Source organism: Bolinopsis microptera, chromosome 13 (genome assembly GCF_026151205.1).
Source record: "Bolinopsis microptera isolate Bmic1 chromosome 13, MBARI_Bmic_1.0, whole genome shotgun sequence".
NCBI classification, from domain to species: domain Eukaryota; kingdom Metazoa; phylum Ctenophora; class Tentaculata; order Lobata; family Bolinopsidae; genus Bolinopsis; species Bolinopsis microptera.
This window is the reverse complement of record NC_087084.1, coordinates 8,271,630-8,299,372: the sequence shown is the minus strand read 5'-3', so window position 1 is coordinate 8,299,372 and position 27,743 is coordinate 8,271,630. Positions and strand designations below refer to the sequence as shown.

The window sequence follows — 27,743 nt, the reverse complement described above, 5'->3', positions numbered from 1 at the left end:
AGACAATTTGAATTTAAAAAACTGTTTTGATTTTTTTCATTTTGCCATGTAAAATGATTAGTAAAGTTTTTTTGATAGCTGCACAAAAAGGTTTTGTAAAATCAAAAATGTAATTGTTTAAATTTAACTCTTACGCTGCGCAGACAGCTATTTGATAATGCAATGCTAAACTATAATCGCTGCAAATAATTTTGTATATGCAATGTCAAATTTTGTTTCGTTTTATTTGCAATTATAATTATACTATGCCTTTATAAAAAGATAAACAATTATAGATCTTCTGTTTTTAACTTTTTTGTGTTTCATTTTTGTTGTTTGTTAAATTATGTTTTCTTGGCCAGAAGTAAACAGTAAAAAGACATTTAATTTTTTAAGGGGTCTTATATTGGGCTTTTACTAAATCGCTCGCCCAAAAATTTCACGTGACTTTGGTTTTTTGGTTTTGCAGCCGTACAAAACGGTTTTACATAAACCCTAATCCCAACCCTAACCGTAACCATAACCCCGAAGCTATCCATAATCTTAACCACAACCCTTGTAGCGCGATGCACTACTGGGTCGCGCGCGCATCAAATAATGCTTCTCGCAACCACTTCGGTAGATCGGCGAGATGCACCACTGCCTCACCGAGCTGCGAAGGATTGACATCGTGAATCAACCACAACCCTAACCCTAACCCGAGCCTTGATGCGCGATGCGTTACTGTGCCGCGCCGCGCACTCAATGAGGCTTCTCACAGCGCTACTTTGCCGCGCCGTGCTGCCATGAATTGATTACCTGAGGACCCCAGGCTTATTATGTTCATTAACATAGCCTGGTGAGACTGAACCCTCTAATACGCGCAAGTCTCTCTAAACGGGCGCGTTTTTGCGCGTGGAATGCTGAGCGCGCAAAATATATGTTTTGTAATGTAATAATCTCATATCTGAAGACCGTTCATACGTTTTTGAAGAAGTACGTGACAGTGGCAACAAGAGAAATGTAAGTTCTAGGTGCAGTAGGCAGTAGCGTGATACTTCATGAAGTTTCTCCTCATGTCCTTTGGTCAATTGCAATTCCGAACTTTGACGGATCAAAGGTTTCATGATTATATAACTATTATTAATTAATGAATATGATCACATAACAACTCGCCTAGCATTCCACACAAAAACGCGACCGATGTAGTTCCACCATATATTATATATGGTATATCAATTGTGTTAAAAGCCAGAGGTCTACAGGTTGAGGTAAATATAATAAAGTGATTGACATTTCACAAAATGTTAACTTTAATAATCTAATAATTTGATTACATACATCAAAGAGAACAGTACATGATGGACTCATTCGTAAACAGTAAACTATTGACATGACAAATAGATTGACGGGAGTGCTATGGCCAGTACCAAATACACAATTCACTTATAAATATAATGATTCCTAGCTTTAAATTTACCCGGGGACCCCGGGCTTTGTGTTCTTAAACACAGTTGTCATATTAATACTTTAATATGAGACTTGAGTTTTAGTAAATATATTCAATTGATACGTTTATGAGAATTTAAAACGGGGTCCCCAGGTAATAAGACTCAATCGAATAGATATTTAAAAGATTTCGAAACCCAGTATTATCATACCTCTTACTGGGCGGCGCTTAGTCTGTCATTCCGCCGAATCTCTATTCGGCGGAACATTATAGCCTGGGGTCCCCAGGTAACATACCTCATGCAGGTCATGCATTTTCGTATAATAAAGAATGAAATTTACCGCGGACCACCGTACTGAGTTTCTACTGAACAAGGTCTACACTAAACAGTAAACAATAAACATGCGATCAAGATGTTTAATCACTCAACACTCGACCAACACGTAGGATACTTTAACACGTACTTCAAGTGACTATTTAAAATCCAACCCCAAACTAGAGTGTAGGACTAAAGCGTATGTTGAAAACCCGTACGAGAAACTAGACCAACATCCTTATTATATATTTGTCATAACCCCTGGTCATAAAACCAAAACATATCAGAATAATTTTTCATCAATTAGGCTTATTTGACGTTCATAAAGCTCAATAACATTAACAACCGAACACAAGTTTTCAAGTTCCAACTTGAATTGCTTCAAGAGTTTGTTGGCCTATTCTTGCTGCAAGGAGAGTTCTTCGCTCTAAAGGTATGTCTTGAGGACTGTCGTGATGATGGCTAATACTCTGTCCACACTCTTGTACTTCTGAAGACTCTGTAAGTGTAACAAACGGGTGTCGGCGGAGGCTGCAGATTCAAGGAAAGGAGCGTTGAACCAAGCTCTTAAGTAAACGAAGACAACAACGTGAGCCATCTTCTGCACGTCTCTCTTCTTCGTCCAGTGAAGTGGTATCTAGTGAAGTAGAATCATTTTCATAATGTATATGGACTTAGCCATCCATCTGACATGGTGGTCAGCTCCAGGTCTTTGTATCTGGAAGACGCATCCTTTCTTCATCTCTATGCTTTCTCCATGGATAAGTTTAGCTCTAGTAATTCCTTTTATTCTCCTGGGCTGGTTGTTGAGTTGACGGATTTGAGTAATGAAGGATAGAAGATCTTCCGTTCCTGTTGCAAGTAGGGATATCAGGAAGGACAATGTTCTGCAGATTGAGATCTTCCCAGGAGGTCTTCATGATCTTAAAAAGGGTTACTTCAAGTGATGTTGTGTCACCGAACAGTTGCTTAGAGGCAGATCCTCTTACAAGATCCGCCTCAAGGACGTGATGTCTGCAAGCCATCAAGAGGATCTGTCGATTGAGGAGCGGCTGAAAAGTAGGACATGCTCCTTTGTGGACTCCAGTATTTTATGATGTCGTATCAAATTCATCGGCTATTATTTTATCTGCTAGGCTTCGGTCGTCGAATCTTCTTCACTTTCTCTGCCTCTTGCTAGTTCCTGTAGAGTCACTTGTCTTACAGATTGCAAGTATGTTTACTTTCCTAAATCATCCGAGGTCTGCTAGAAGTTTTCTGTCGAAATTTATCTGTTTGACATTGGAGGAAAAGTCTCCTTTGATCTTTGCTGCTTGCTCTGATCGGACTGAGGCTCTGTGACAACGTGCAGTGGACTTTAAGAGGGATTAACAGCTTCATATCCCCGTGTCTCCACCGAGCAGTGAGATGCAGTGTCTCCTCAAACCGTCACTGAGGGAAAGAAAATAAGATTCTACGTGTGAAAATGAGAGAAAATGTCCAACTTCCAACCAAGGAGACGACAGTAAATTATTAACAAAGCTGATTTATTTTTAATTAAAGATGACCATGCAAAAAGGCTTTTAATTTTAACAACCAGGATTTAAGCCAGGCAGGATAGCTTTTAATAGTGAATACCTGATTTCGAGAGATACAACTGCAGCCAAGACCGATATCAAGACGAAGGAACTCCGCAAATTTCTGGCCAAAAATATATCGTCTTTGTTTATTGCAGATCCCCTCCTGAAAGAATAAGTGTTCGTTTAGAATCTATTTAAAAACCCATTCATTTGGGCTAATAGCATCGATCGGAACTTTAATAACTGTAATGATATCCCAGTTATTTTTTACTGATCTTCTTTGTAGACTTATCAGAACTTGGGGATAGGGCAAATGAGATTAATAATTCATTGTTTGTGACAGAATAAGCCTATATAATATTTATACTCAGAACTTCTCTGACATACGCTGCGACAATCTGGCTCAATGGTGTGTCCAAAATAAAAAGCATAATTGAACAATCCTAACAGCGGAGAAATGATAATCTTAACAGGAGATAAAAAAGTGGAGACATTAGTCAGTCTGAGAGCAGAATGAGGAAACCGTTACAAGTACCGTGCTATCAACTCAGGTCTGCCTTTTCTGATTTGATGACCATCCTACTACTCACTAAATCGGTATCTCAGCAACGCACCGAAGATACTACCTGCCATGATTATTGAGTCTAGAAAACTCTATTCACAGGTTAGTCAGGTAGTGGCTTACATTCTGATGACATCTCTTTTTGGAGGTTTTCCGACTCTCAGACCACCTAGTTGAGTGTGTACCACAACCTGCACCATGCCCAAAAGTCCGGAAGCCCTGGACCTATGTGACAAGCCTGCCCCTGAACAAAAACAAATCCTAAGCAGCGTACAGCAGCTAGAGAATATTCTCATAGGGGGGGGGGGGGGGGGGGAACGTAGAATAAAGTAGAATAAAGTAGAATAAAGTAGAGTAGAATTCTACGTTGCCCCCCCCCCCCCTCTCATAACAGGAGGGTTACCATCGACTTCTGAGTTCTGGAATATGGACCAGCTCTGGTCAGTGGGCATAAGTTGGGTCTTATACCAACGTCGTGTCTTATTTTAGAGGGTTGTTGCTTTGCAGATGGCATACTGTGGCGAAGATATTATAGTATTATATCTCGGTCATATGAGAAACCAGAATTCTCATTTTTTTCAGGACAAATGTAATGCGATTGAATTATTTCGATTGGGCACTCAGTGACTGAGCTATTAGGACTTTTGCCCCCCTCCCCCCTGTATATTTATCCTTGCTTGGCGACACAAAATTACACCGAGACTGAAATATCAGACTGACTTATAAGTTGTTACCAGCAACTTTCGATTGAGGCGATATTAATTTGGGCCGGGGTTCAAAGCTTTACTGTACATACATCTTCAAGGGGAACAACTAGTCTTTCAGTTTTCGAATAGTTATTTAATTGCGTAACTGAAGGAAAGATCACTTTACCGTATGCACTTGAAAATTCACGTAACTTATAACTTAGGAACATATCGAAGTTCCGGTGTCGTGTAGAGTGATTTATATCTATTGTGTCAGAATAAAGCTGGCAGACGTGCCAGTACATTATACAAATTCTAAACACTATAATTACAGTTGAATAGAATGTATGATGTTCAGAGCTGCGTATAAGTGTCATCTTAGAATATATGCTATAACTCTGGTTTATTACAGTAGCTGGCATTTGCCGAAAAGATTACAGATTTCAGTAACACACTAACATGTAAATATGCCTGTTTAGAGAGATTTTCTCAAAACCCGTCTCAAATACCAAAGGCAAAACTATTAGTAGCACCATTAGCTTTAAACCCATCTGGGGATAGCACTAATTTATATAATATTATAATATCGAGCAGGAAGGCTCAAGGCGGGAGGGGTTATGTTGTTTTTGCTCACAACATCAGTTATCAGTATGATACGATTCTACGCCTATCGAGAACTGAGATATGGACAGTATGGCGGAGATTCTTGAAAAACCGCCAACTTTAACAAACTAAGGTTTAACTTATAATAGCTTTGCTCGGACATCAAAGCCGCACTAAGTCAAGTATCATTATGGAACCGGATTTAAAGCGAATAGAATCCCACATTTCGCCTTTTAAACAAACAAATAGCATTAATAAGAGCTATTGGTCGATGTTTGCTTCTTCTTAGTAAAATCCCTCACTTTCAAATAGTCCTTAAACCTTGGTGAGCTAAACAAAACACTAGGGACATTATGATGTACGCCTAATCTTCAACTCAAAAGTCACAGTAAACTATTGGGACCAGAATACAGTAGTTTATTTATCTGACCGTAAGGCGTAACACCAAAAGCGGTTCATCCCAGTTTATTGACTAAACCAATTTGTCCGTTTCGCAGTATAGTATAGTACTTTTACTTTCACACTCTCTCACACTCTTTGTTGACTAAATAAGTAAGATTATACGTCACGTACAGTACGTGATCACGTTATGATTGTTAAACCGAGACGATACGTCATAATCATATAAAAGGAACTGCGGTGCGCGCGCTTAACGTACCTCGAAAAATGTTTGAGCGTGGGTCCTTTTTTTTATCTAAAGGTGACATATTTGCTAGTTTTTTAGAAAATTAACCATAATTTGTCCCGTTAATCGTCACTACTTATTACTAAGAGGTGTCACGTCACTAAAAAATTTATTACAAATACACCAAAGGGCCCTGTATAGCTAGACACATTCCCTGACTCGTAATTACACTGACTGTTAACTATATCACGTGACATGCATTCAAACTCTCTTATTTAGACATGCCGTAAACATATTAAGCACCCACTGTATTAACCCAACATTCTCGGGCAGTATCGAGATAGCCCGACCACTGTCCGCGGACAACTGTCCGCGGTCAGTTGTCCGCAGACACCTGTCTACCAGATCATATTAGGGGGGGGGTCCAAGGGGAACTTTGGGGAGTTTTGGGGAACTTTTTTTTGGGGAACTTCAGGAAACCTGGGGGACTTTCCCAAAGTTCCCCAAAAAATTATCAATGAAACAAATAATTTTGGGGAATTTTGGGGAACTTTTTTTTGGGGAACTTCAGAAAGTTCCCCAAAATTCCCCAAAATTCCCCAAAGTTCCCCAAAAAAATTATAATGCCAAACAAATTATCATGCTGCATGTATCAACAAGTAAGTTAAGATTATACCTTATAATAACATACATGTTAACATTAATGGGTATTAATGTATATTAGAGAAATTTTGAATAATTTTGAATAATTTTGAATAATTTTGAATAATTTTGAATAATTTTAAATAATTTTGAATAATTTTGGGGAATTTTGGGGAATTTTGGGGAGTTTTGGGGAACTTTTTTTTGGGGAACTTCAGAAATCTTGGGGGACTTTCCCAAAGTTCCCCAAAGTTCCCCTTGGACCCCCCCCCATATTACTGTATAATAACAGTATCCCCTGAATCAAGCAGGGTTCACATCATCCCCTGAATCATTGAATCGAGCAGGGTTCACATCATCCCCTGAATCAAGCAGGGTTCACATCATCGCACGCGAATTTCAATCAGCGGTGGTGTCAAGGCTTATTAAACGATTAAGCAACCTTACGAGATCAGTTCACATCATGCAATATATAAAGAATAACTATTATCAGACTGCATCAATCATTTCTATAATCAACTCCTTCTTGAACAACTACAACTATGGTCTCAGAGAAAACGAAACGGATGAACTCAGCCCTACTCTGCGAACAGCAGTTGTATGAAGGTCTTGAGAGCGAGCTTCTGTCCAGAGAGGATGCTGTCTGTTCTGATATTCTTGTACTTCTTGCAGGGGGAGCAGCGCCATATCAGGCCATCTGGAGACTTCGAGGACGAGGAGGGAACCAGGGACATAGATGCATTACACCCAGAACAGGACATGGAGCTCTTTAGGAGGTTTTTCTGGAATAGGAAGTCTCGAGGGAGGCGGTGGGTCCATTAATTTCGTCCATTAGACAGAAGAGTACCATGTCAGGAATTGGAATAGTTGTTGTTGTTGATGATGGCAACTGATAATACTTAAAACGAACGACTTATATACCACATTTTAATCGTAATCATTTATTTCATTGAGCAATCAATATTATTAGTAACTAATTATATCCGAGAGACCACATTTGAATCTATTTTGAACTATTCACAAACACCTGTTTGCTTGATTCAGGGGATACTGTTATTATACAGTCTGCGGACTTATTGTACTAGATTGGATAAATATTACAATTAAAATGACCTTCGGGACGTTATAATATCTCGTAATACCCCTGGTTTCTCACCATGATAACGCCAACCAACAAAATATCAATTTTTCTATTGTTCACCAACCTTCGTTTTGGAGAGTTAAGAACACGCTCCTTGCATCTTCTGAAGTTGTGGTGTTGTGCCCTGCGGAATGGGATTATGATAACAACACAAAATTAGGAATATTTTGGAGTGTATCGTATCAGCACATTAATGTAAACTTAAATTTTTTAGAATTGCAGTAATTGTATACATCTGTTGTTATTACACATTTATTTGATAAATATATTATATAGCCAGATTTCTCTGCTTTAACATTTAGAAAGAACTAGAGCATATGTGACACTTTCTGTAATGTTGCATCAGTTGATGAGAATCTCGCAAAATCCTGTTAATAGCAGGATTTCTTTAATTAATATCCCGGGAAAGCTAGACATAGTACCACTGGTGTCCTTACTTGAGAATGAAGCAGAAGAGTGTCCCAGGGTGATAATCTTCGAAAACTCGTTGGTTGACTGCGGATATAGATATTTAGAATTCATGCAGGTAAAAATGGTTATTTGCCAGCATATATACAATTAATATGATTGATTGTGCACATACTTAAATAATTCATTTTATGGCCACATGTTTAGCTTATATGGGATATAAAATATTGAAGACTGACATAACCATTTAACTTGTTCATACTTAAACTTGTTAAACTGTTGTTTAAAAATTTCTTTTTGTGCCGGGTTATCAGCATTTAAACCATCTACCGACTTAACTAAAGTTAACTGTGTACGGAACTCATTATTTACCAATTACCAGTGACATTTTCTTAATTTCAGGCACTCAAAAAGGATCCGAGGAAAATTAGTCTTGTTGAAGTATTTCACTCCCAGATACCAGACAGTAAACAGGAAGAAATAGCGGCTGATCTAATGAATATCAATGGGCGTATCAAATTCGTCATAGCTACAAGTGCCTTATCTATGGGATTTGATGCAGCAGGTATGTACTATGTTTGGCACCAAGTATATCGAAGACTATTTTAAACACCTTTAAACAGTCTATTTCAAACAAATGGATTCTCTGTGTTAAACACGGTTAATAGTAAATTTGATAAAAATGTATATTCTTTAGGGATCCAATACGTCATCCATTCGAAAATGGCTCGTACGGCAGAGGATTTCATCCAGATGATTGGTGGGTAATGTGAAACAATTAAGTTATTTGTAATAATTTTATAGAGCGCTCTGCACATATACCTCTATTAAAGGTTTAACGAGCTTAATTGTCTTAAACGTTGCTTTTTAATCTCAGGTCGGGCTGGGAGAAGTGCAAATCTAAAGGCGATATGTATTGTATTTACGCACAACAAGACCAGGGATATGGACGGAGAGTGTCTTATGTACCGCGACCAGAATGGAACTTGCCGTAGGATAATACTTTCTGGTACCTTTAAAGGTAAAACAGCTCCACGTAGTCCTACAATTGAAAAAGTAATTCAATATCCTTTATTAGTTGGCAAATACTTTAAGTTCTCCAACGGCATTTGAAATCACAAATTTTAGCCATTTCAATGCGATGACATAAATGTCATCAGGGGTACTCAAGCTGCATGACAACGTTTATAACGATACTTGCTGCGATGTTTGCAGACCTTCCCAAGACCCACTCATTCAAAGACTCCGGGAACGGAATAACAAGCAGAGGAGGTCGGATGTAGACATGCGTGAGTACTGAGTACTTAGTACCGAATGTTTTAAATCGCATGTAATATTTGTAACGTTCATGCCTAAACTGTGCTTTTTTGCTTTTATCGAAAAGTAATGATAACAACAACAACAATTTAACTTTGTGCTCCTGCGAGTGGTGAAGAATCAGCAATATCAGTCATAATATTTCCAGAACCTAGACGCACAGTGACGAAAGAAGATAGGGAGTTCTTTGCAAAAGCGTTAGCATGCCAGCTGACGTCCTATAGTGACAACAGACCCTTTCTGGACTGTGAACTCACGGAAGGAGTCATTAAACTTCTCACAAATGAATGCGGACATATTTTTAATTTGGAAGATATTGAAGGAATCGTGCCAGGACTGAGTGACAGGGTGAAGAGGGACATACTAGTTATAACTAACGATATATTTTAAGTAACCTCGTCTCAATTTTCGTTTATCGCAAAATAGCGGAGACCTAATCATGAGTCAACCGGTGAATTACACATTTGTTTGGATATATTATAAATCATATGTTCAAATTGAATGTATACTTACTTAATGGTAATTAATTAAATAAGACATTTTGGAGAAACTATTTAGATTGAGGATTTTAGATTAAGTTCAAATAATATATTAAATCTTGTATGCTCAAATACGTTGAGCCCAAATTCTGCACAGTACGTTTTTTACAGTGTTATTAAAGTCTATTTCTGGCAACAGGGGTATGGATCCTTTGTTTACCTTTGATACATTTTCAGTTCGGTCCATAAATTAAAACTTGATTACTACCTTGAGTTAACATATTTGTGTAATGTATAGTGTATACTGCACTGTATATTATATAAATATAATACAATTGATTAATATAGAAGATTTCAATAGAAAAAGGTTCAGGTATTTAAATAAGAAAGAAATGTGTTATAATTCTTAAATTCGTAAAATTATGAACTTACATAGTGTTGTGACAGTAAGCGGAGTAGTCTAGAAGCTTTCTTGAGGTTGTCTTGTGTCTACTGTACTCGTTGAACAGAATTCAGCTGAAATAGAAAGAGGGTTAAACTGAGTAGAATAATAATGCGTTGATAAAGACGTTGATAGTTGATAAACCTGATTGTTCCACTGTACAAATATGCAAAAACATACATTTTGACGACGGAATCTCGTCGAACCATAGTAAATACAGTTATATGCCATCTGCAAAGCTACAGTAAAATGTAAAACACGGCGGAGCTATTGAGGCCAACGTATACCAACTGATGTTTGGCCCGCCCTTATTATATACATTCATCAAGTACCAACTCACGATAAACAACGCGACTAAATGATCACAATATTTAACTATGAAGTGGACACCTTATTCGCCCGGAATATAGTTGTTGAATGTACGGGGCAGATTTAAGCGCCAAATATTGCGTGTAAATAATTGTATGTACATTATATGACACACCTTGGTAAAGCGGATTAGTTAGTATGCTTGCTTATAGCCTTTTATGAACGATATTCCACTCATGTCCTGTTTACGTCTGTAACTATGGCGACGGGGACGGGTTACTAAGGAGAATTATGCAATTATATCATATATGAAGGAGAAGGTTGGACAGTGTTGCCAAGTTGGGCTGGGTTTAGATGTTAGAGTGATTACAACGATTTTAGGATCAAGTTCATTTTTATTCATTTCGTTCATTTCATGAACCAAGGGATTATTTGGCACTTCTGAGAGACTGAACATGTTAGTTCACATGCCCATTGCCCCTCTACCATAACAGATCAATTTTAAGTCAGTCCAGGCATAACTACTGCCCAAAAGCCTGTTCCAAATTTGTCTCAATCCAGTTCCAAAATCTCAACTACTCTGAAACCAAAATGGGACATTGCCCTTAGAGCCCTTTCTGAGCATGCTAGAGCCTCCAAACTTTTCAGGAATACTCCTAGTATCAATACCAATCGATTCTGATTGATTTCAACTCATTTCAGGCGATTTTATGGAAAGTTCATTTTTGTTCATTTCGTTCATTTCATGAACCAGGGGATCATTTGGCACTTCTGATCAGTGACTGAACATGTTAGTTCCCATGCCCCTTATACCAGATCAATTTTAAGTCAGTCCAGGCATAACTACTGCCCCAAAAGCCTGTTCCAAATTTGTCTCAATTCTGTCTTACTGTTCCAAAATATCGGATTCATGAACTCTTAGGTTTACTATTCTGTGTGTGTGTGTGTGACTGTGAGTGTAACCACTATAATTAGCATTGCTCCCCATTGCTTCGATTGAAGCACCGTTAGAGCCGCGCGCACGTGTAGACGGTGGAGTTACTGGGCACAGTAACCCTCAGACTGGGTGGCGCCCAGCCTTTCATTTCACCGAATGTCTATGTTAATGATAATTATAGCCTGGGGTCGCCAGTAACAGGAAAGTGTGGAGTATTGGTTATATGTGTGAGTAAGGGCCAATTGTAAACATGTAGGTGGACAAATATTTGTTATGACTATAAACGATATAATCTGCCGTACACATTAAGAGATTGTAACAATTACCCTCAATTTAACATGTTACCTGATTAAGAGATAATCTATGCTATGTATAGGTCACGTTCCCTGATTTCTAAAGCCGCTCTCAATTACTATCTGTAATTTGACCCTGGAAATGTAACTAATTGAACAAATGGCAGATAATATTAATGATAAAATATAATATCGAGCTTGGAGGGGTTAATCAAAAGAAGCTATCAAATAAAGTGAATTGTTAAATGAATGTACTTAATTTAAAAAATAAAATAACAACCTTTATCCTATAAGTATAATATAATATGAAGATCGTCGAGCTTTGAGAACTGAGAAGTGAAGAAGTCTACCATCTTGCAGATGAAACTATATGAAACACAATCGAGTTTATGAATTAATTCTTCGATTTATCGATCCGCTCGTCTTAATATTATCTCTCTATCTAAAATTATCGAGTTAAGGTTTAAAAAGCAACTGTCGAAATTGTAAGTATTTCATGATAAATCATAGCTCAAGATGGCTAATCTAGTTATTCTAGCCGCCACATTAACAAATACTTAATACTTATTCATGGCAAACTCTAAACAAATAAATTGAATATTCGCATAAAATCGGAACTTTTGTCTTAGTATTATATTATATCGGGGGGGTACCAATGGCATAAAATGGCATAAATGGCATACGTTTTATGGCATAAATGGAAATTTTTATTGGCCAATTCTCCATTTATGCCATGAATTTAGGTCTTCATATTTGACTATAAATTCGCAAATTATTATTAGTACTTGAATAAGAGACATGTTTCATGCTTTATAACGCTTGGAATGATTGTTAAAGATTCATATGACAAATAAAGAAAATAGAAATGTATTATATCAAAAATGGCATAAATGGCATACGTTTTATGGCATAAATGGAAATTTTTATTGGCCAATTCTCCATTATGCCATCTATGCCATTGGTACCCCCCCATTATATCGCTAAAACGATTAATCTGAACTTATAAAAATACGTGAGAGTCAATTTCTTACCTTGAGCGAGTCCTTCGCAATTGACGGAAGCAATCATCTCGAAGAGGGCCAGGGAGGGAATGGAATTCAGCTAAAATAGAAAGAGAGTTAAACTAAGTAGAATAATTATGCGCAGCTGCGTTGATAAAGACGTTGATACTTAATAAACCTGATAGTTCCACTGTGCAAATATGCAAAACCATAAATTTCGACGACGGAATCTCGTCGAACCATTTACCATGGTAAAAACAGTTATATGGCATTACATCTGCAAAGCTACAGTTCTCAAATGTAAAACACGGCGGAGCAATTGAGGCCAACATATACCCACTGACTTTTGGACCACTACACCCTATACATGTATAAAGTACCAACTCACGATAAATTATATCATATAGCAAGGAAGGCTATGTAATTTACCTAGAAAAATTTCTCAGTGAGACAGAGGAAACTATATCATGTTGTTGAGGACAGCTTCGCAGTTATATATTAATATGAAGGAGAAGGTTAGACAGTATAGCCAAGTTGGGCTGGGTTTAGAGTGACTATAACGATTTTACCGTCGAAGCTTGTTACATCTTTATACTCTCACCAGCATGGCAGCATGTGCAGTTACATCTAAAATGACTGCGTATATCGTTAAATTTATAGTTAAAGACAAGTTAAGGCCGGTACGCGTACGGTACCTTTGAAATAAATGAGACAACTGAAAACAATAAAGCTAGCAGTAAAAACATCGCTGCTGATATAAGCTACGTCATAAACCGCTAATGATAATGGTACTGAATTATTATGGTTAATTTGACACGGCAACTCGTGTATGTTCTACTTGAGACTGTCTCCGTGGTAACCAGAGTTTGAAATATTCAGATTCATCTTATATTATGCGGAAGGAGCTATCACACTCACCAGTCACCATTCTATAAGTATTAACCATGTACACGCTATTACATTTTAATTGAGCTCAAATAGTTTACACAGGGCGGTTGCCTTTTTTCCATTCAATCCTTATATAGCGAATCCGGAATCAGGGTAGAATAATAATGAACAGTGCGTTGATAAAGACGCTGATAAACCTGATTGGCCCACTACTATACATTCATCAAGTGCCAACTCACGATAAACAACGCGATCATTGATCACAACATAATATTATGTAACTATATAGTGGACACCTTATTCGGGATATATTTGTTGAATGTACAGGGGAAGATTTAAGGGCCAAACATTGAGAATGAGTGTAAACCAATGTGTACCTGAGAAAAATGTTCTGAGTGAGACTGACGAAAACTATATTATGTTATTGAGGACAGCTTTGTAGTAATATGAAGAAGAAGGTTGGACAGTGTTACCAAGTAAGGCTTGGAGTGATAATAACGATTTTACCGTAGAAGATTGTCATAAATAGCATACGTAAGGGTAACAAAGTAACAAGATTTACAACAGTTTCAAGAATTAAAATAGCAAATTATATAAAAGTGTCAAACAGTATAATTATATAAAATAAATTTAGTCAAGTGTTGCAATTGGCAGAGTACATTACAGACTACAGAGCTGAGGTAACGGAAATCGTCCACTGCTACTTATATTATATCTAACATGAAATGGCAAATAAGAATGTGAATTAAAATTTCGATTTCGATTGAACAGTAGTTTGAATTAAACAGTTGTTCGCCTAGAATTTGAGAAAAAGAACAGATGTGAGGATTAACGAGAATTTTTAAGTGTGTACGCAATTGCATGTTAAACTCCATGATTTTATATTTGGCAGTTTAAGATGGATAGATGAAGCCAAAATGAGGACGACAATGCGAGACTTTCAATAAAGAAATTACCAATATCCTATGACACCATGACATGACACCATATAAATTGTGTCAAAGAGCATTGAGCACGACTAAGGTCCCGGGTGAATGTCAACCTAATCAGGTATGAGGTAATGAGAAATAATGCTAGCTCTATGCCTTATTCTTTCTCAGAATCAGTAACACTATCTATATATATAGTGCAACTTAATGATCAGGCTTTCCGATAAAAGATATTTACCGGCAACTTTCTTAAACAATAATCACACATTGATTTATTAAGTCTATCGGTCAGAGAACAGAAAACAGGGATGTGCTACTTAAAACACACGAAATAACTGGGACCAGTGCAAATACGTAAAGTCATATTTTACCTGATTGTTAGTAGAGTCAGTTTAATTTACTCCATGTCTAATGTCTATGATAACTAGGATGAAGGATGCTTCGTTATAAAGTAAATCGTAGACGTGATTGCATTGACACTGACAGATGTACCAATAACCAAAGGTTCAAATAATCAAAAGTGAGCTAATATGTTCTTCGCAGATGGATGAATAGAGAACTAAGTGCTGCAGATTGATCATTAAATATCACAAAAGAGCGACACTAATGACTAAAAGCATTGTAAACTAACATGGTACGATAGCATGATACGATAGCACACTAGTTAGACCAAGACAAAATAGATGAAATTGCAAAAGTGAAACGGAAAATAAAAGCCAACACCACGTATAGCAAGATAATAATGTTAATTATAACGAGGATCGAGAGGTACTGAGGTAGTCATGACAATCGCAGTTTGCTAAAAACGTCGGTGAATAGTATTCTATGTCATAAACAGCCAATGATCAGCTATAATAGTACGGTTTATTTTACACGGTGACTCGTTCTACTTGAAACTGTCTCAATGGTAACAGAGTTTAAAATGTTCTTACTCTTAGTCTTAGTCTTACAGGAGATCTACACGGTGAATGTAAGTGGGTCTGGGAATCTATGGCGTAAGACTCTACGGTGGAAAACTTTACGGTGGCGCCGTACAAAAACAACAGGTGTAAAAAACAGGACTATTAGGTGGCAAAGTCTATAATCAGGCATGAGATAGTAAGATAAAGAACTTAAGAAATAATGCGAGCAAACAAATGTTATATTTTTTTATCGATATTGATAAATTGGCAGGTGTCCCTCATTAAATTTATGAGTTACAGGAGTTGCAAGAGTGGCAAATTCGAATTCGAAACAATAAATTTGGATTAAACAGTTGTTTGCCTAAAATTTGTGACAAAGAACAGGCAAGGGGATATACAAGGATTTCTAAAGTTATGATATTACACGATATAAATTGTGTCAGTGGTCACATAAGCCTGTCCTATCCCAGGTAAATATCAATATATAATCAGGTACTAGATAGTAAGAAATAATGCGAGCTCTCAGCATATATCTCAGAGTCAGTATCACTGTCGAAATATATTGTGGATTGTACGACTGAAAGATGAAGTTTATTAAATTCCGAGACAAAATATTTAACGGCAGCTTCCTGAGAACAGAACACGGGGATTTGAAACTTAAAACACACGAGATAGCCGGAACCAGTACAAATAAGTGAAGCTATATTTTAACTAATTATTCTTAGAAGACTGTTTATGGTTTAGTTGACTCTGAGATCAAACCTTCACTACAAGAGGCTTCGTCATAAAAGTAAAAGTTGAAAGTATACGTGATCCGGATGCAATAACAGATATATTAAACGTTCAAATCATTTTACACCTACGCTAAAAACTTGTCCACCAACACTGTACAAACTACAAAAACATTTGATTGGCAGACGGATAGATAAAGAACGAATTATGAACTATAGACCACAGAATGATCGTTGAATATCATAAAAGAACGGCACAAGTGCACAACACACAAAGGCGATATGAACTGATATGGAAGTTAGACCTAGGCAAAATTGAAAGAATCGCACTAACTGGGCCGCGCTCAGCCTGTCATTCCGCCTAATCTCTATTAATGAACATAATAGCCTGGGGTCCTCAGGTAAAAGCAAGCACTGATAACAGAAACAAAGAATCATATTTCACTTGTGTTGTTCCGTTGACCAAAACAAGTGCTAACAGACTAGATGGTTGATGAAATAAGCCTCTTGACTCCCATTGTGTGAAATTACTAACACTAGCAGTAACCGGTGTTTCTTTAAGGTGGGGTCAAGAGAGACAGACAATAACACACGGAATTAAAGAGGAATTAAAGAGGAATTAAAGAGGAATTTAAGAGGAATTAAAGAGGAATTAAAGAGGAATTAAAGAGGAATTAAACATGAAATTACCAAGGAGAACACTAACGAACTCGTCTTGGCTATACATCAATTAGAAAATGTTATTTATTAAATTTGAGATTTTTACACAACTTGGCCCATTTAGATGAGCTATACAATACTCTGTAAAAGATAACATAATATAGAATATAATTGTCTGGGAGGATGACTGTAAAATTTGGGGAAAAAAGTATCCTGTGGTTAAACAAAGCACAGATACTAACAGAAACAAATCAAACGTTTGGTTCGATCCACACTACTGATATGTAAGATCAGACACAGCAAATTATGACGCTCTCAAAGCATTTCACAATAAAGGATAATTTATATAGATAAATTATTAACAGGAAAATTGTTTTAATTTTGGTTCATCGAATGTTTTATATCAGATGTTGATCTCTTAAAGATAGGTGTATATTTTTGCTATTATTTCTATGAAAGGGGAGGTACGGATAAAGTACCAAACCTTATTGTGTATATTTGGTTGCAACTCCGGTAAATGATGAAACATGTCTCTTATGAGAGTGATACCGTGAGTTGCTTCCTTTTTTTTAAATTAATTTATATAGATTAACTCCCGATTTCAATTCAGGGAGACTAATCTATTCTTGCAAAAATGTTAAAACAAACTAAATATTTTACAACATCTAGGATTAAGGACAAAGTGACTAATATAGAGTACGAGAACACATGATTTCCATCACAATGCGATCTATTAAATAAGTAATAACTAGGATTAAATATCTTAATCCATCATCAAAGATTGTACAGTATGAATATCAGACCATTAAAGCGTTTTTCTACGATCCAATTCAGAATTTTGACACTAACTGTAAAGGAAAAAGGTGCAGGGCAGAACTAATCTATAGATCACATCTGAGAGATTTCTTTCGATCACAGGCCTTCTTTGAAAACGACAAAAAGTAGCCGGGCCCGAACAGGCAGTCCGAAAGAAATAAAAACTACAAACAGACAGTATAATGGTCAACATCAATCTGACATATTTTGTTCCTTCTGAACCCTGAACCTCTTGATTTGGATTTAAGTAACACGATCTTAGTTCGGAAATTTAATTCAAATGCATAGCATGAGTATATAAAAGAAAATCTTCAGATAACTGCAAACTGATTGACAAACTAAACCATCCCTCATCAGAGTGGTAGTCATGACAGGACCATGTTACTTTGATATTAAGTAAAGCTAACATCTTTCGCTAGGGTCTTTAAACGAAGTAAATGTCGGGCAGCTAAATATAAACAAGTGTAGACAACTGGACGATTTTTTTAAAATGTCGTACGAGCAATCGAAAAGGTCATCAAAATATATCTTAACTACAGGAACAACATAAACATGAAGGAGGTACCGAAGTTACTGTGCAGTGTGATAACAGTAACACGAGGTGCAGTGAGCAGCACATCACTGATGACACTCATATCGCTCGATTTTACAATCCAATAATCAAATTTTACAATCTAACTCAGCGCGCGGCTCCTCTAGCTAATACGTTACTTTTCTCCAATTGGCAGTTTGCGTGCACGTGTCTTTTCTGAGGCCCCAATTGGTTCTAAATGATCACGTGAATGCTGGTCACGCGCACATCAACTTCCAATGAGCGTACTGCCATTTTTTCTGAGGCGATGGAGGTCGTAAATCACTCAGCCCGAATAAAGATTTGGCGGAATGACAGGCTGAGCGCGGCCCAGTAATGAATTGACAGCGTCAATTAAACCCGAGCCCTAAATAATCGAATTTACGTTTTACTAGCCTGTCACTTGACCAAAACGGTTTTTTGCCCATAACTCTCCAGGTAAGCATTTTAACCCTACGTCATGGGGGGATTCGGAATCAGCGTGCAAAAATACACCGATCCAGATCACTTTCTATTCATGCCTAAAGGGCCTTTCACAAGAATTTTCTTAAAATTTGGGCGAGCGTGGAGCGATCGCGACTTAGTAAGAGCGCTTATATTGTATAATTAAGAAATAATTGTCATACGTTGTATGACCCGCCGCGCACGAAGTGCGCGGCTCCCCCTGTAGCGTCGAAGACGCCACTATACAGACTATAGTGAAGCGACCGTGGGGGTCACCACGTGATACAAAGAAATAATACATTTTTAATAAAACTGAAAAGTAACTAAGTAAAAGAGTAACTGAAAAATTTGTAGCGCGATGCGTTACTGTGCCGCGCCGCGCACTCAATGAGGCTCCTCACAGCTAGATCGCGGCGAGATGCGCTACTGTGCCGCGCCGAGCTGGCATGAATTGACATCGTCAATTAACTGAAAAATGATTATCGCTGAAATTATTTAGGATTGCTGTATTATTAAATTGTATGTTTATAATTTCTACTGTTACAGATAGGATTTTAATACTATACATTTTGATTCACGATGTCTGATGTCAATCCTTTGCATCTCGCCGATTTGCATTCTTTGTGGTTGCGAGAAGCATTATTTGATGCGCGCGCGCGACCCAGTAGTGCATCGCGCTACAACTATACCTTTTGTAGTAATTATGAAGGAGAGGGTCTATTGCAAAATTTTTTGTCGGAGGTGACCAGCGGAACTGGGGTCCCCAGTTTTTACAAAATAACCCTCCTTCATGAACACCGTTTTTCTTTATCTCATGCTGTTTTACTTCCTTTACTATAAATCTATTCGAGTGATCACTTTGAGATATTTGATTTGCAGTATAGGTAGGCCTGGGATTTTTTGCACATCTGCCAATATTTTCGCAGCAAATTGGAAATAAAAGATATACCTTTTGCCGTCATGACGTTAATTTGCGTTTCGAAATTGAATACCATTAACCTATTTTAATTAACAATTAAAAATTGTGTGTTTATCTCCCAAATTAGCGTGACGTCACGTTATTGGAGCATATTGGAGCAGAAATTCTGTAAGCCATTCATGTCAGAATGTCTCAATATAGCCCAATTTTTCTGCAGAAATTCTGTATGCCATTCAAGTCAGAATGTATCAATATAGCCCAATTTTTCTGCAGAATCGTTTTCGTATATTACCACTATACCAGACCTTCAGGGCCTCGAGGTAGGTTACATACAAACGTTTCTTATGTTGAGCCAATTAGTTGTTTAACTATATGTTATAAGAACTGAACTGAGTGTACACATCTAGCAATTATCTGCATTATAATCCTTGTTGGAATTATGTGAACGAACAAATGCCAGATAAACAAAAGTTTACAACCACAAAAATTGTAAAACTATGATAAGATGTTGGTAATGAGGAAAGAGAGAAGGAGAAGGAGATTGGGAGAAAGGAAAAGGCCACGGTCAATCGGGGTTTTGATTGTTTACATTATGTATGTTTTCGATTATGCACTATAATACGGGGAAGGGAAATTGACGCATTGTAAATCAGGGTTGCGGTAACGGTTACCTGAGGACCCCAGGCTATTATGTTCATAAACAGAAATGTTATTGTTACTGTTACCGTTACCGTAACCGTTACCATGACCCTTACCGTTCTTAACATAACTAAACTTTCTGAACATTACCAAAAACAGTACGAAGAATTGGTACCTGATCTAACGGACGAAACTAAAACTTCTGAATCTATTGCAAACTATTTCCTAGGCCTTGTACCGTTAGCGTTAACAGTAACGCTTATACTAACGGTAACGTTAACGTAACGGTAACGTTAACGTAACCGTTAGTGTAAGCGTTACTGTTAGCATTACCGGCAACGTTAACGCTAAGCGTCACGGTAACGGTTACGGTAACGGTAACAGTAACTCTAACGATAACGTTAACGTTAACGGTAAAGAAACGGTAACGGTAATGTTAGAGTTTCCGTTAGAGTTACTGTTATCGTTACCGTTAACGTTACCGTTAGTATAAGCGTTACTGTTAACGCTAACGGTACAAGGCCTAGGAAATAGTTTGCAATAGATTCAGAAGTTTTGGTTTCGTCCGTTAGATCAGGTACCAATTCTTCGTACTGTTTTTGGTAATGTTCAGAAAGTTTAGTTATGTAACGGTTACGGTAACGGTAACAGTAACTCTAACGATAACGTTAACGTTAACGGTAAAGAAACGGTAACGGTAATGTTAAAGTTACCGTTAGAGTTACTGTTATCGTTACCGTTAACGTTACCGTTAGTGTAAGCGTTACTGTTAACGCTAACGGTAAGGGTCACAGTAACGGTTACGGTAACGGTAACAGTAACGGTAACGGTAACTTTAACGGTAAAGAAACGGTAAAGAAACGGTAACAGTAACGTTAGAGTTACCGTTAGAGTTACTGTTACCGTTACTGTTACCGTTACCGTAACCGTTACCGTGACCCTTACCGTTAGCGTTACGATAAGCGTTAATGTTACCGTCACCGTTACTGTCACCGTTACTGTCACTGTAACCGTTACTGTTAGAGTTACTGTTATCGTTACCGTTAACATTTCCGTTACCGTTACCGCAACCCTGATTTACAATGCGTCCATTTCCCTTCCCCGTATAGTGCATAATCGAAAACATACATAATGTAAACAATCAAAACCCCGATTTACCGTGGCCTTTCCTTTCTCCCAATCTCCTTCTCCTTCTCCTTCTCCTTCTCTCTTTCCTCATTACCATCATCTTATCATAGTTTTACAATTTTTTTGGTTGTAAACTTTTGTTTATCTGGCATTTGTTCGTTCACATAATTCCAACAAGGATTATAATGCAGATAATTGCTAGATGTGTACACTCAGTTCAGTTCTTATAACATATAGTTAAACAACTAATTGGCTCAACATAAGAAACGTTTGTATGTAACCTACCTCGAGGCCCTGAAGGTCTGGTATAGTGGTAATATACGAAAACGATTCTGCAGAAAAATTGGGCTATATTGATACATTCTGACTTGAATGGCATACAGAATTTCTGCAGAAAAATTAGGCTATATTGAGACATTCTGACATGAATGGCTTACAGAATTTCTGCTCCAATATGCTCCAATAACGTGACGTCACGCTAATTTGGGAGATAAACACACAATTTTTAATTATTAATTAAAATAGGTTAATGGTATTCAATTTCAAAACGCAAATTAACGTCATGACGGCAAAAGGTATATCTTTTATTTCCAATTTGCTGCGAAAATATTGGCAGATGTGCAAAAATCCCAGGCCTACCTATTGCAGTAATTGTGTCTAAAATGTTTTTTTTGGTCATATCATGCAAATAGTGGAAATATCTGGGTGTGTTTTATTTCGGCAGGTTTTCTTGAGGTTGATATTTGTTGGATAGGGACGGTTTTGACCATTGTTAATGGTTTGGCCCGGCGCGTGCTACTTCGTAGCACTTGCCATCGGGAAGAAAGCGGCGCGCGCTACTTCGAAGAAATTTAGACGAGTAACATCCGTCAAGGACGGTTCCATTTTTACAAGTAATTGGTTTTATGGGGGAAGAAAACAGCAGTATTTATTCTACAAAGTTGTTTACTAAAATCTTTGTTTTACTACTAATAGGATATTTTTTTGATAATTTAAAAAATATATATTTGATAAATAATTAATGCTGGTGGGGAAATATTTAGAATATTTTTTCACATAGTGCGTTGATATTTTGTAGACATGTGAGATGATGTGATGCTATAAATTTTAGTTTAACTTTACTACTCTTAAACTGGTTTTAGCATTAGTGAAACAAGTTTTAAAGTAGTAGAAACATATCCACCGAAAGGTGTGGTAGACATAATTTAAATTGCTACAGGCACAGTAAGAGGGCATTCCTACGATCTTTAAACTGTATCGTAACCGAACGTTCTCTTGAAACTTTTACCGCTTAAATTGTATTTGATTTACTGGGCCGCGCTCAGCCTGTCATTCCGCCAAATCTTTATTATGTTAATGAACATAATAAGCCTGGGGTCCTCAGGTAATATTTGATGAATTATTGATGAAGGTGTATTTGGTATTGGGGAAACATTTCTTTATTTTTTACATAATGTGATACTTTCAACTTTGTAGATATGTGTGATGATGTGATATTAACAAGAATTGCGCCCGTTGTTTATGTTTCGTTTTTGCGGACGCTAGATTTCCGTTCACTATAACTATAAATATAAGCTCCAATCAGCTCACTTCATAATAATAATATTGATACACATCAGTACACTATACTACGCATGCCACGTACAAATTAGGCTTATAACCTAATACTATACTTTGCATAGTATACATTAAAATACACTTGCGCCGCGCATTCATTGACAGGCTAGCTATTATATATACATCAAATCTCTGCAAGCAATACTCGCGCGCTGCACTGCGCGCTAGTTGTCATGGTAACGGACGGAAGTAAGTAAGGAATGACACCATATTTAAACCCACCTACTGCTATCTCCAAAATCCACGTTTTTCTGCAAAAACGTCCATTCGTAACCTTTCACTATTGCCTTTTTACAAAAGGGTGAACGGAAAAAATAGAGGTCAGAACATCAGTGGTATAACATTGCATGTTGGTGCCCCCTGCCGAAATAGCGCCCCCTATTGGGCCCTATTGCATATTGGTGCCCCTCCCCTTTTAGTGCCCCTCCCTAAAATTATATAAATTACATGATTTTCGAGGATACGCCAGTAAGATCTTTAAAAAATGTTTTTCTAGAGCAAAACACACAGTTTTGCTAGTACTGCAGTAACATTTTTCAAAATTGCCACACATTCAAATGATAAGTCGGCACCCTCCTAAGATGGCGCCCCTACCCCCCGCACAGCGGTCTCAGCAGAACATAGTTGAGATCTGCAACAAATCTGAGAGCCAGGTTAAGTCTCCTTTTTCTTTCGCTTTGGCCAGGTTATTCTTTAGTTGATAACCAGGTTCTCCGTTCTTTTAAAGATGTAGTTATCTTTCTATTTCTTCAGTTTTCCAATCTTATCTGACATATTTTAAACTTTTCCAAGTCAGGATCTTGTTGTCAAGTCACACAAAGTTCTTGTAACTTTAAACTTCTTTTAGCCTAAATATCAGCATTTTATTGTCGTCGGTATATTGGGGGGGGGTGCCACTGTCCATTTTATCCCTGCACAAAAAAAACTGAAAAAAGACAAAGACAAAAGGGACAAAATGGACAAAAGGGACAAAAAAGATAATAGGGACAAAAAAGACAAAAAAGACAAAAAAAGGCGGGGACAAAATGGACAAAATGGACAAAATGGACAAAAAGGACAGAGACAAACGAGACAAATTGACAGGGAAAAAATGGACAGTAAAGAGAAGTCGCTGATTTCCGATAGGGTACAGGGTGTCGATTCTTTATGCTTCCTGTGTCTGACGAAGCGTTCCTTCTTGTTCCACAGTTGTTTACATTTAGCTTCTTTTTCAGTTACTGGGCTGCGCTTTGACCATTGTTAATGATTTGGCCCGGCGCGCGCTACTTCGTAGCACTTGTCATCGGGCAGAAAGCGGCGCGCGCTACATCGAAGAAATTTAGACGAGTAACATCCGTCAAGGCTGCGCTCAGCTTGACAATTGTTAATGATCTGGCCCGGCGCGCGCTACTTCGTAGCACTTGCCATGATCGAGAAGAAAGCGGCGCGCGCTACTTCGAAGAAATTTAGACGAGTAACATCCGTCAACGCTCAGCCTGTCATTCCGCCGAATCTTTATTCGGGCTGAGTAAATTACGACCTCCATCGCCCTGAAAAAAAGTGCGAATGCTCATTGGATGTTACAACTTTTGTTTTATTAATTACAGCCGCGCAAAAGATCACGTGCACGCCAACTACCAATAAGAAAGAAGTGACGTATGCGCTACAAGAGCCGCGCGCTGAGTTAGATTGTAAAATCTGGTTTGATTGTAAAATCAAAGTAATGTGTAATGTGTATCACTCGCTTCACTCCTACAACGCCAAGCTAGTAATTGAGTTTTATGAAAGCACTCTGGCCAGTCCAGAGTTCATGGAATTGGAAGTCAGTGGATTCTTTTTACCTAATTTTACCTCATCCCATTAAGGAACGCGCGCTGGGTAAGAAGAAACCTAGCCAGAGTGGAAGTCGGCGCCCACATTAAATTTTTGGAGAAAATCGCTCGCCAAAATTTTGTTGACCAGGACGATGTCCTAGCCTGGCAGCTCATTGCGCGGCGCGTCGCAACGAGCTTCGTTGTTCGTCGACGTGCGACGAGCAATGAGAAAAATTGCGTGGCGCGTCGGGTGGCACATCTTAATACGTGATACGCGTATGAATTTCGATCGCTGACGTACAGCGAGCAGCACAACTGCGAGTGGCGTCAGCTAGTAGGATTTCATCCTACAAGACACATCGCGTTCACCTAGCTAACCAAGTGCTTTTGCGCCGCTGCGGGCGCGCTTGTTCCACAAGTCATTTCCGCCTCCGGCGGTCGCGCGCTACTGCAAGCGAGAGGGCTATAGTTAGAGCAACACATCGCGCCACAAGCCAAATATTTATCAACATCTTGACCAGCTACGCGATCCTTTTCCGCATGCGCTCGCGCTTTGCTCAAGTTGCGCTTTGCTCAAGTTGCGCTCGCGTTAACTGCGTTAACGACCGAAATTTTCCCAATATGCAATAATTATTTTGCTTCTAAAATTCTCTGATAATTAATAATATATCGTAACATGTAATTGTAAGATAAAAAACCTCGCGCGCGCGGCGCTTACATCTGCACCTGAGAATCTCTCAGCAATGTGTGGCTGTCTGCGCAGCGGGCTGTGTATTGAGTATATAGCTGAATTTAGATTTATATTTATTTATAAATGTATGATAATATTAAATATGTATTGGTTGTTTTGTGGTAAATAAAAATTTTGTTTTACTAAATTTTGTTTTACTCTACATTTGAGCTTGTCTAATTTTTTTGTCTCATTTGTCCAAAATTTTTGTCCCTTTTGTCCCTAGTATTGTCCATTTTGTCCACAAAACACTGTCCTTCACAAAAAAATGTAAAAAAAGACAAAGACAAAATGGACAAAATGGACAGTAATACCCCCCCCTATATTGTCGTCGGTATATTGTCGTCGGTATATTGTCCATTATCTACGTTCTGCTTCCGAAGTTTAAACAATAGTGAGTTCTAAATATACAGCTTTAAACCGATTAAGTATGAATGAATGAAATACCTGACAATCCACACTCTTATAATCCAAAAGCATGAGTAACTCGTAGTGATGTATGATTTCTAGAAACTTTAAATTAAATTTGGTGCTCACAGGTCCTCGTGATCATGTGATCGCCGCATAAGGTTCTGTAAATGCGCGGGGCACCTTCAAGCTTAAATTATTCACCTTACTGAGTCAGTCAACCAACGCGCGGCTTTATTTTTATGATATGATATGTTTTAATTGTTATTAATAAATACCAAAATTTAAATTTGTTTTCCTAAAAATTTGTTTTCCTTATCTAGAATTTACAAAGAATATTGATACGATACAAGGATACAAGGATACAAGGATACAAAAATGATAATTATTTTATTGAATTCACAATAGTTATAATTCTGAAATAATTTAAGGTTACACAATTCTAGTTATTTACAAATGTGTAGGGATAAAATAGAAATGTTTTATAATACTATTTTTGAGGTCCTAGCCTATAGCATTATGCATTGGCCAGTATTTGAGTGGAAATCTGGGCTCTTATAGTAGGCTGTAAAATTTTCGTTCACAGAGAGAATTGAATGGATTGCTCTTGCTGTGGCAGTAAATTTTGTAGGGTCTAGTGTTTTATCGGAAAGCAAACCGGCTAGGTCAGTAATATTTTTGGGATGGAAGTTAAATTTTTCTCTAACTGAGGAGTAGAGTAAACAGTCAGTTAGAACATGAATTTCGTCCTCAATAGGCTTAAGCCCCTTGCTGAAAAAGCAAAAAGTGCACCATCGATGTTCTCTTGGTACTAGGGGGGTTTCGTAACGGCCCCTCTCAATGTAAAGATTGTGGCAGCTAATACGAAACCTTGTTAAGCTTTTCCGAGCATCGGGGATCTTAACCACTCCTAAGTATGTTTCTGGTTCAAAATCATGTTTAATTTGATTGTAGAATTCTAATTTAGGTGAGGATGCCTTGGCAGATTTCCAGGTATCCACAAATTCTTCTCTCATGTTGTGATTGATTTGGGTAGAGAGCTTGGATTTTGAAGAGGATGAGTGGGGGAAGTTATATTTGGTGAGAAGATTAGAGATGTTGGTGTACCAAGGAAGGCCCAGCATAATCTGCTCGTGAAATGCAGCGGAGAGAAGTTCATTTTCAGTGCTTTCAAGACGACTATAGAAATCTATTGCAAGTTTGCAGGCTTCAAAGAAGAGGGGGTGGCGCCCACTTTCACCCCAGCAGCCTATATTTGATGCTTTTGAATGGACAGACAAGGACCACTTGATAAACTTAAGGTGGAATCTTTCATAGTGGTCTTGTGAGATGTACCTGAGAGTATGCTGGGGGTTGGCTTTGCTATCTGTTTTGGAGAGGTATCTCATGGTTTTTGAGTGAGGACATAAGATTTGGCAGCCATAGAGCAGTATCGGTTTTATTAGAGAGTCAAATAGAATGTTTAGGGAACGGTGAGAGAGGGCATCTTTGACGATATTGCCTTTGAGGCCATAGAGAGCACGGAGAGCCTTGGCCCTCAGTTCAGTATTTGCTGCTGTAAAAGATCCATTTCTGTGGAATATAATGCCAAGATAGCAGTATTTTTCGGTGTGTTGGATGGGCTGGCCTCCCAAAATGAATGTTTCATAGGATTGTTTTCTTTTAGGAGGGCAGAATATGAGAATCTTGGTTTTTTTAATGTTTACTTCAAGGCCCATAGAGTTACAGAAGTCGAATAGGATGTTTATATTGTCTTGCAAGGCCTTGGGACTTCTAAGGGCAAGTAGGACAAGATCGTCAGCCCAGAGCAGATGTGATATTAGGACGTCAGCTAGAATAG

At 37.9% G+C, this 27,743-nt stretch overlaps 3 protein-coding genes and 1 long non-coding RNA gene across 11 annotated transcripts in view; 3 read left to right on the top strand and 1 right to left on the bottom strand.

The window, feature by feature from the left end:
- The window catches only part of LOC134824966 (muskelin-like), a 472,587-nt gene that overhangs the window by 272,982 nt on the left and 171,862 nt on the right, over positions 1-27,743 (top strand). The gene's annotated exons all lie outside the window — the stretch shown is intronic.
- Positions 1-27,743, top strand: part of LOC134825503 (UDP-glucose 4-epimerase-like) — a 64,215-nt gene that overhangs the window by 2,698 nt on the left and 33,774 nt on the right. The window lies entirely within an intron of this gene.
- On the bottom strand, positions 1,225-15,462 carry LOC134825508 (uncharacterized). 2 transcript variants are annotated; one of them, XR_010161551.1, is made up of 8 exons: positions 12,759-15,462; positions 12,008-12,169; positions 11,780-11,863; positions 10,179-10,262; positions 7,980-8,037; positions 7,607-7,666; positions 3,342-3,446; positions 1,225-3,155 (listed from the first exon to the last, which is right to left on the bottom strand). It is a non-coding gene; the product is annotated as an uncharacterized LOC134825508 (long non-coding RNA). The 2 variants fall into 2 exon arrangements; XR_010161552.1 differs by having other exon boundaries at positions 12,008-12,093.
- LOC134825506 (recQ-like DNA helicase BLM) lies at positions 7,997-10,525 on the top strand. The gene is made up of 6 exons (XM_063837733.1): positions 7,997-8,068; positions 8,353-8,515; positions 8,648-8,710; positions 8,828-8,971; positions 9,111-9,239; positions 9,416-10,525. The coding sequence occupies exons 1-6, from the start codon at positions 8,063-8,065 to the stop codon at positions 9,655-9,657; spliced, it is 747 nt and encodes a 248-aa protein (XP_063693803.1). The 5' UTR covers positions 7,997-8,062; the 3' UTR covers positions 9,658-10,525.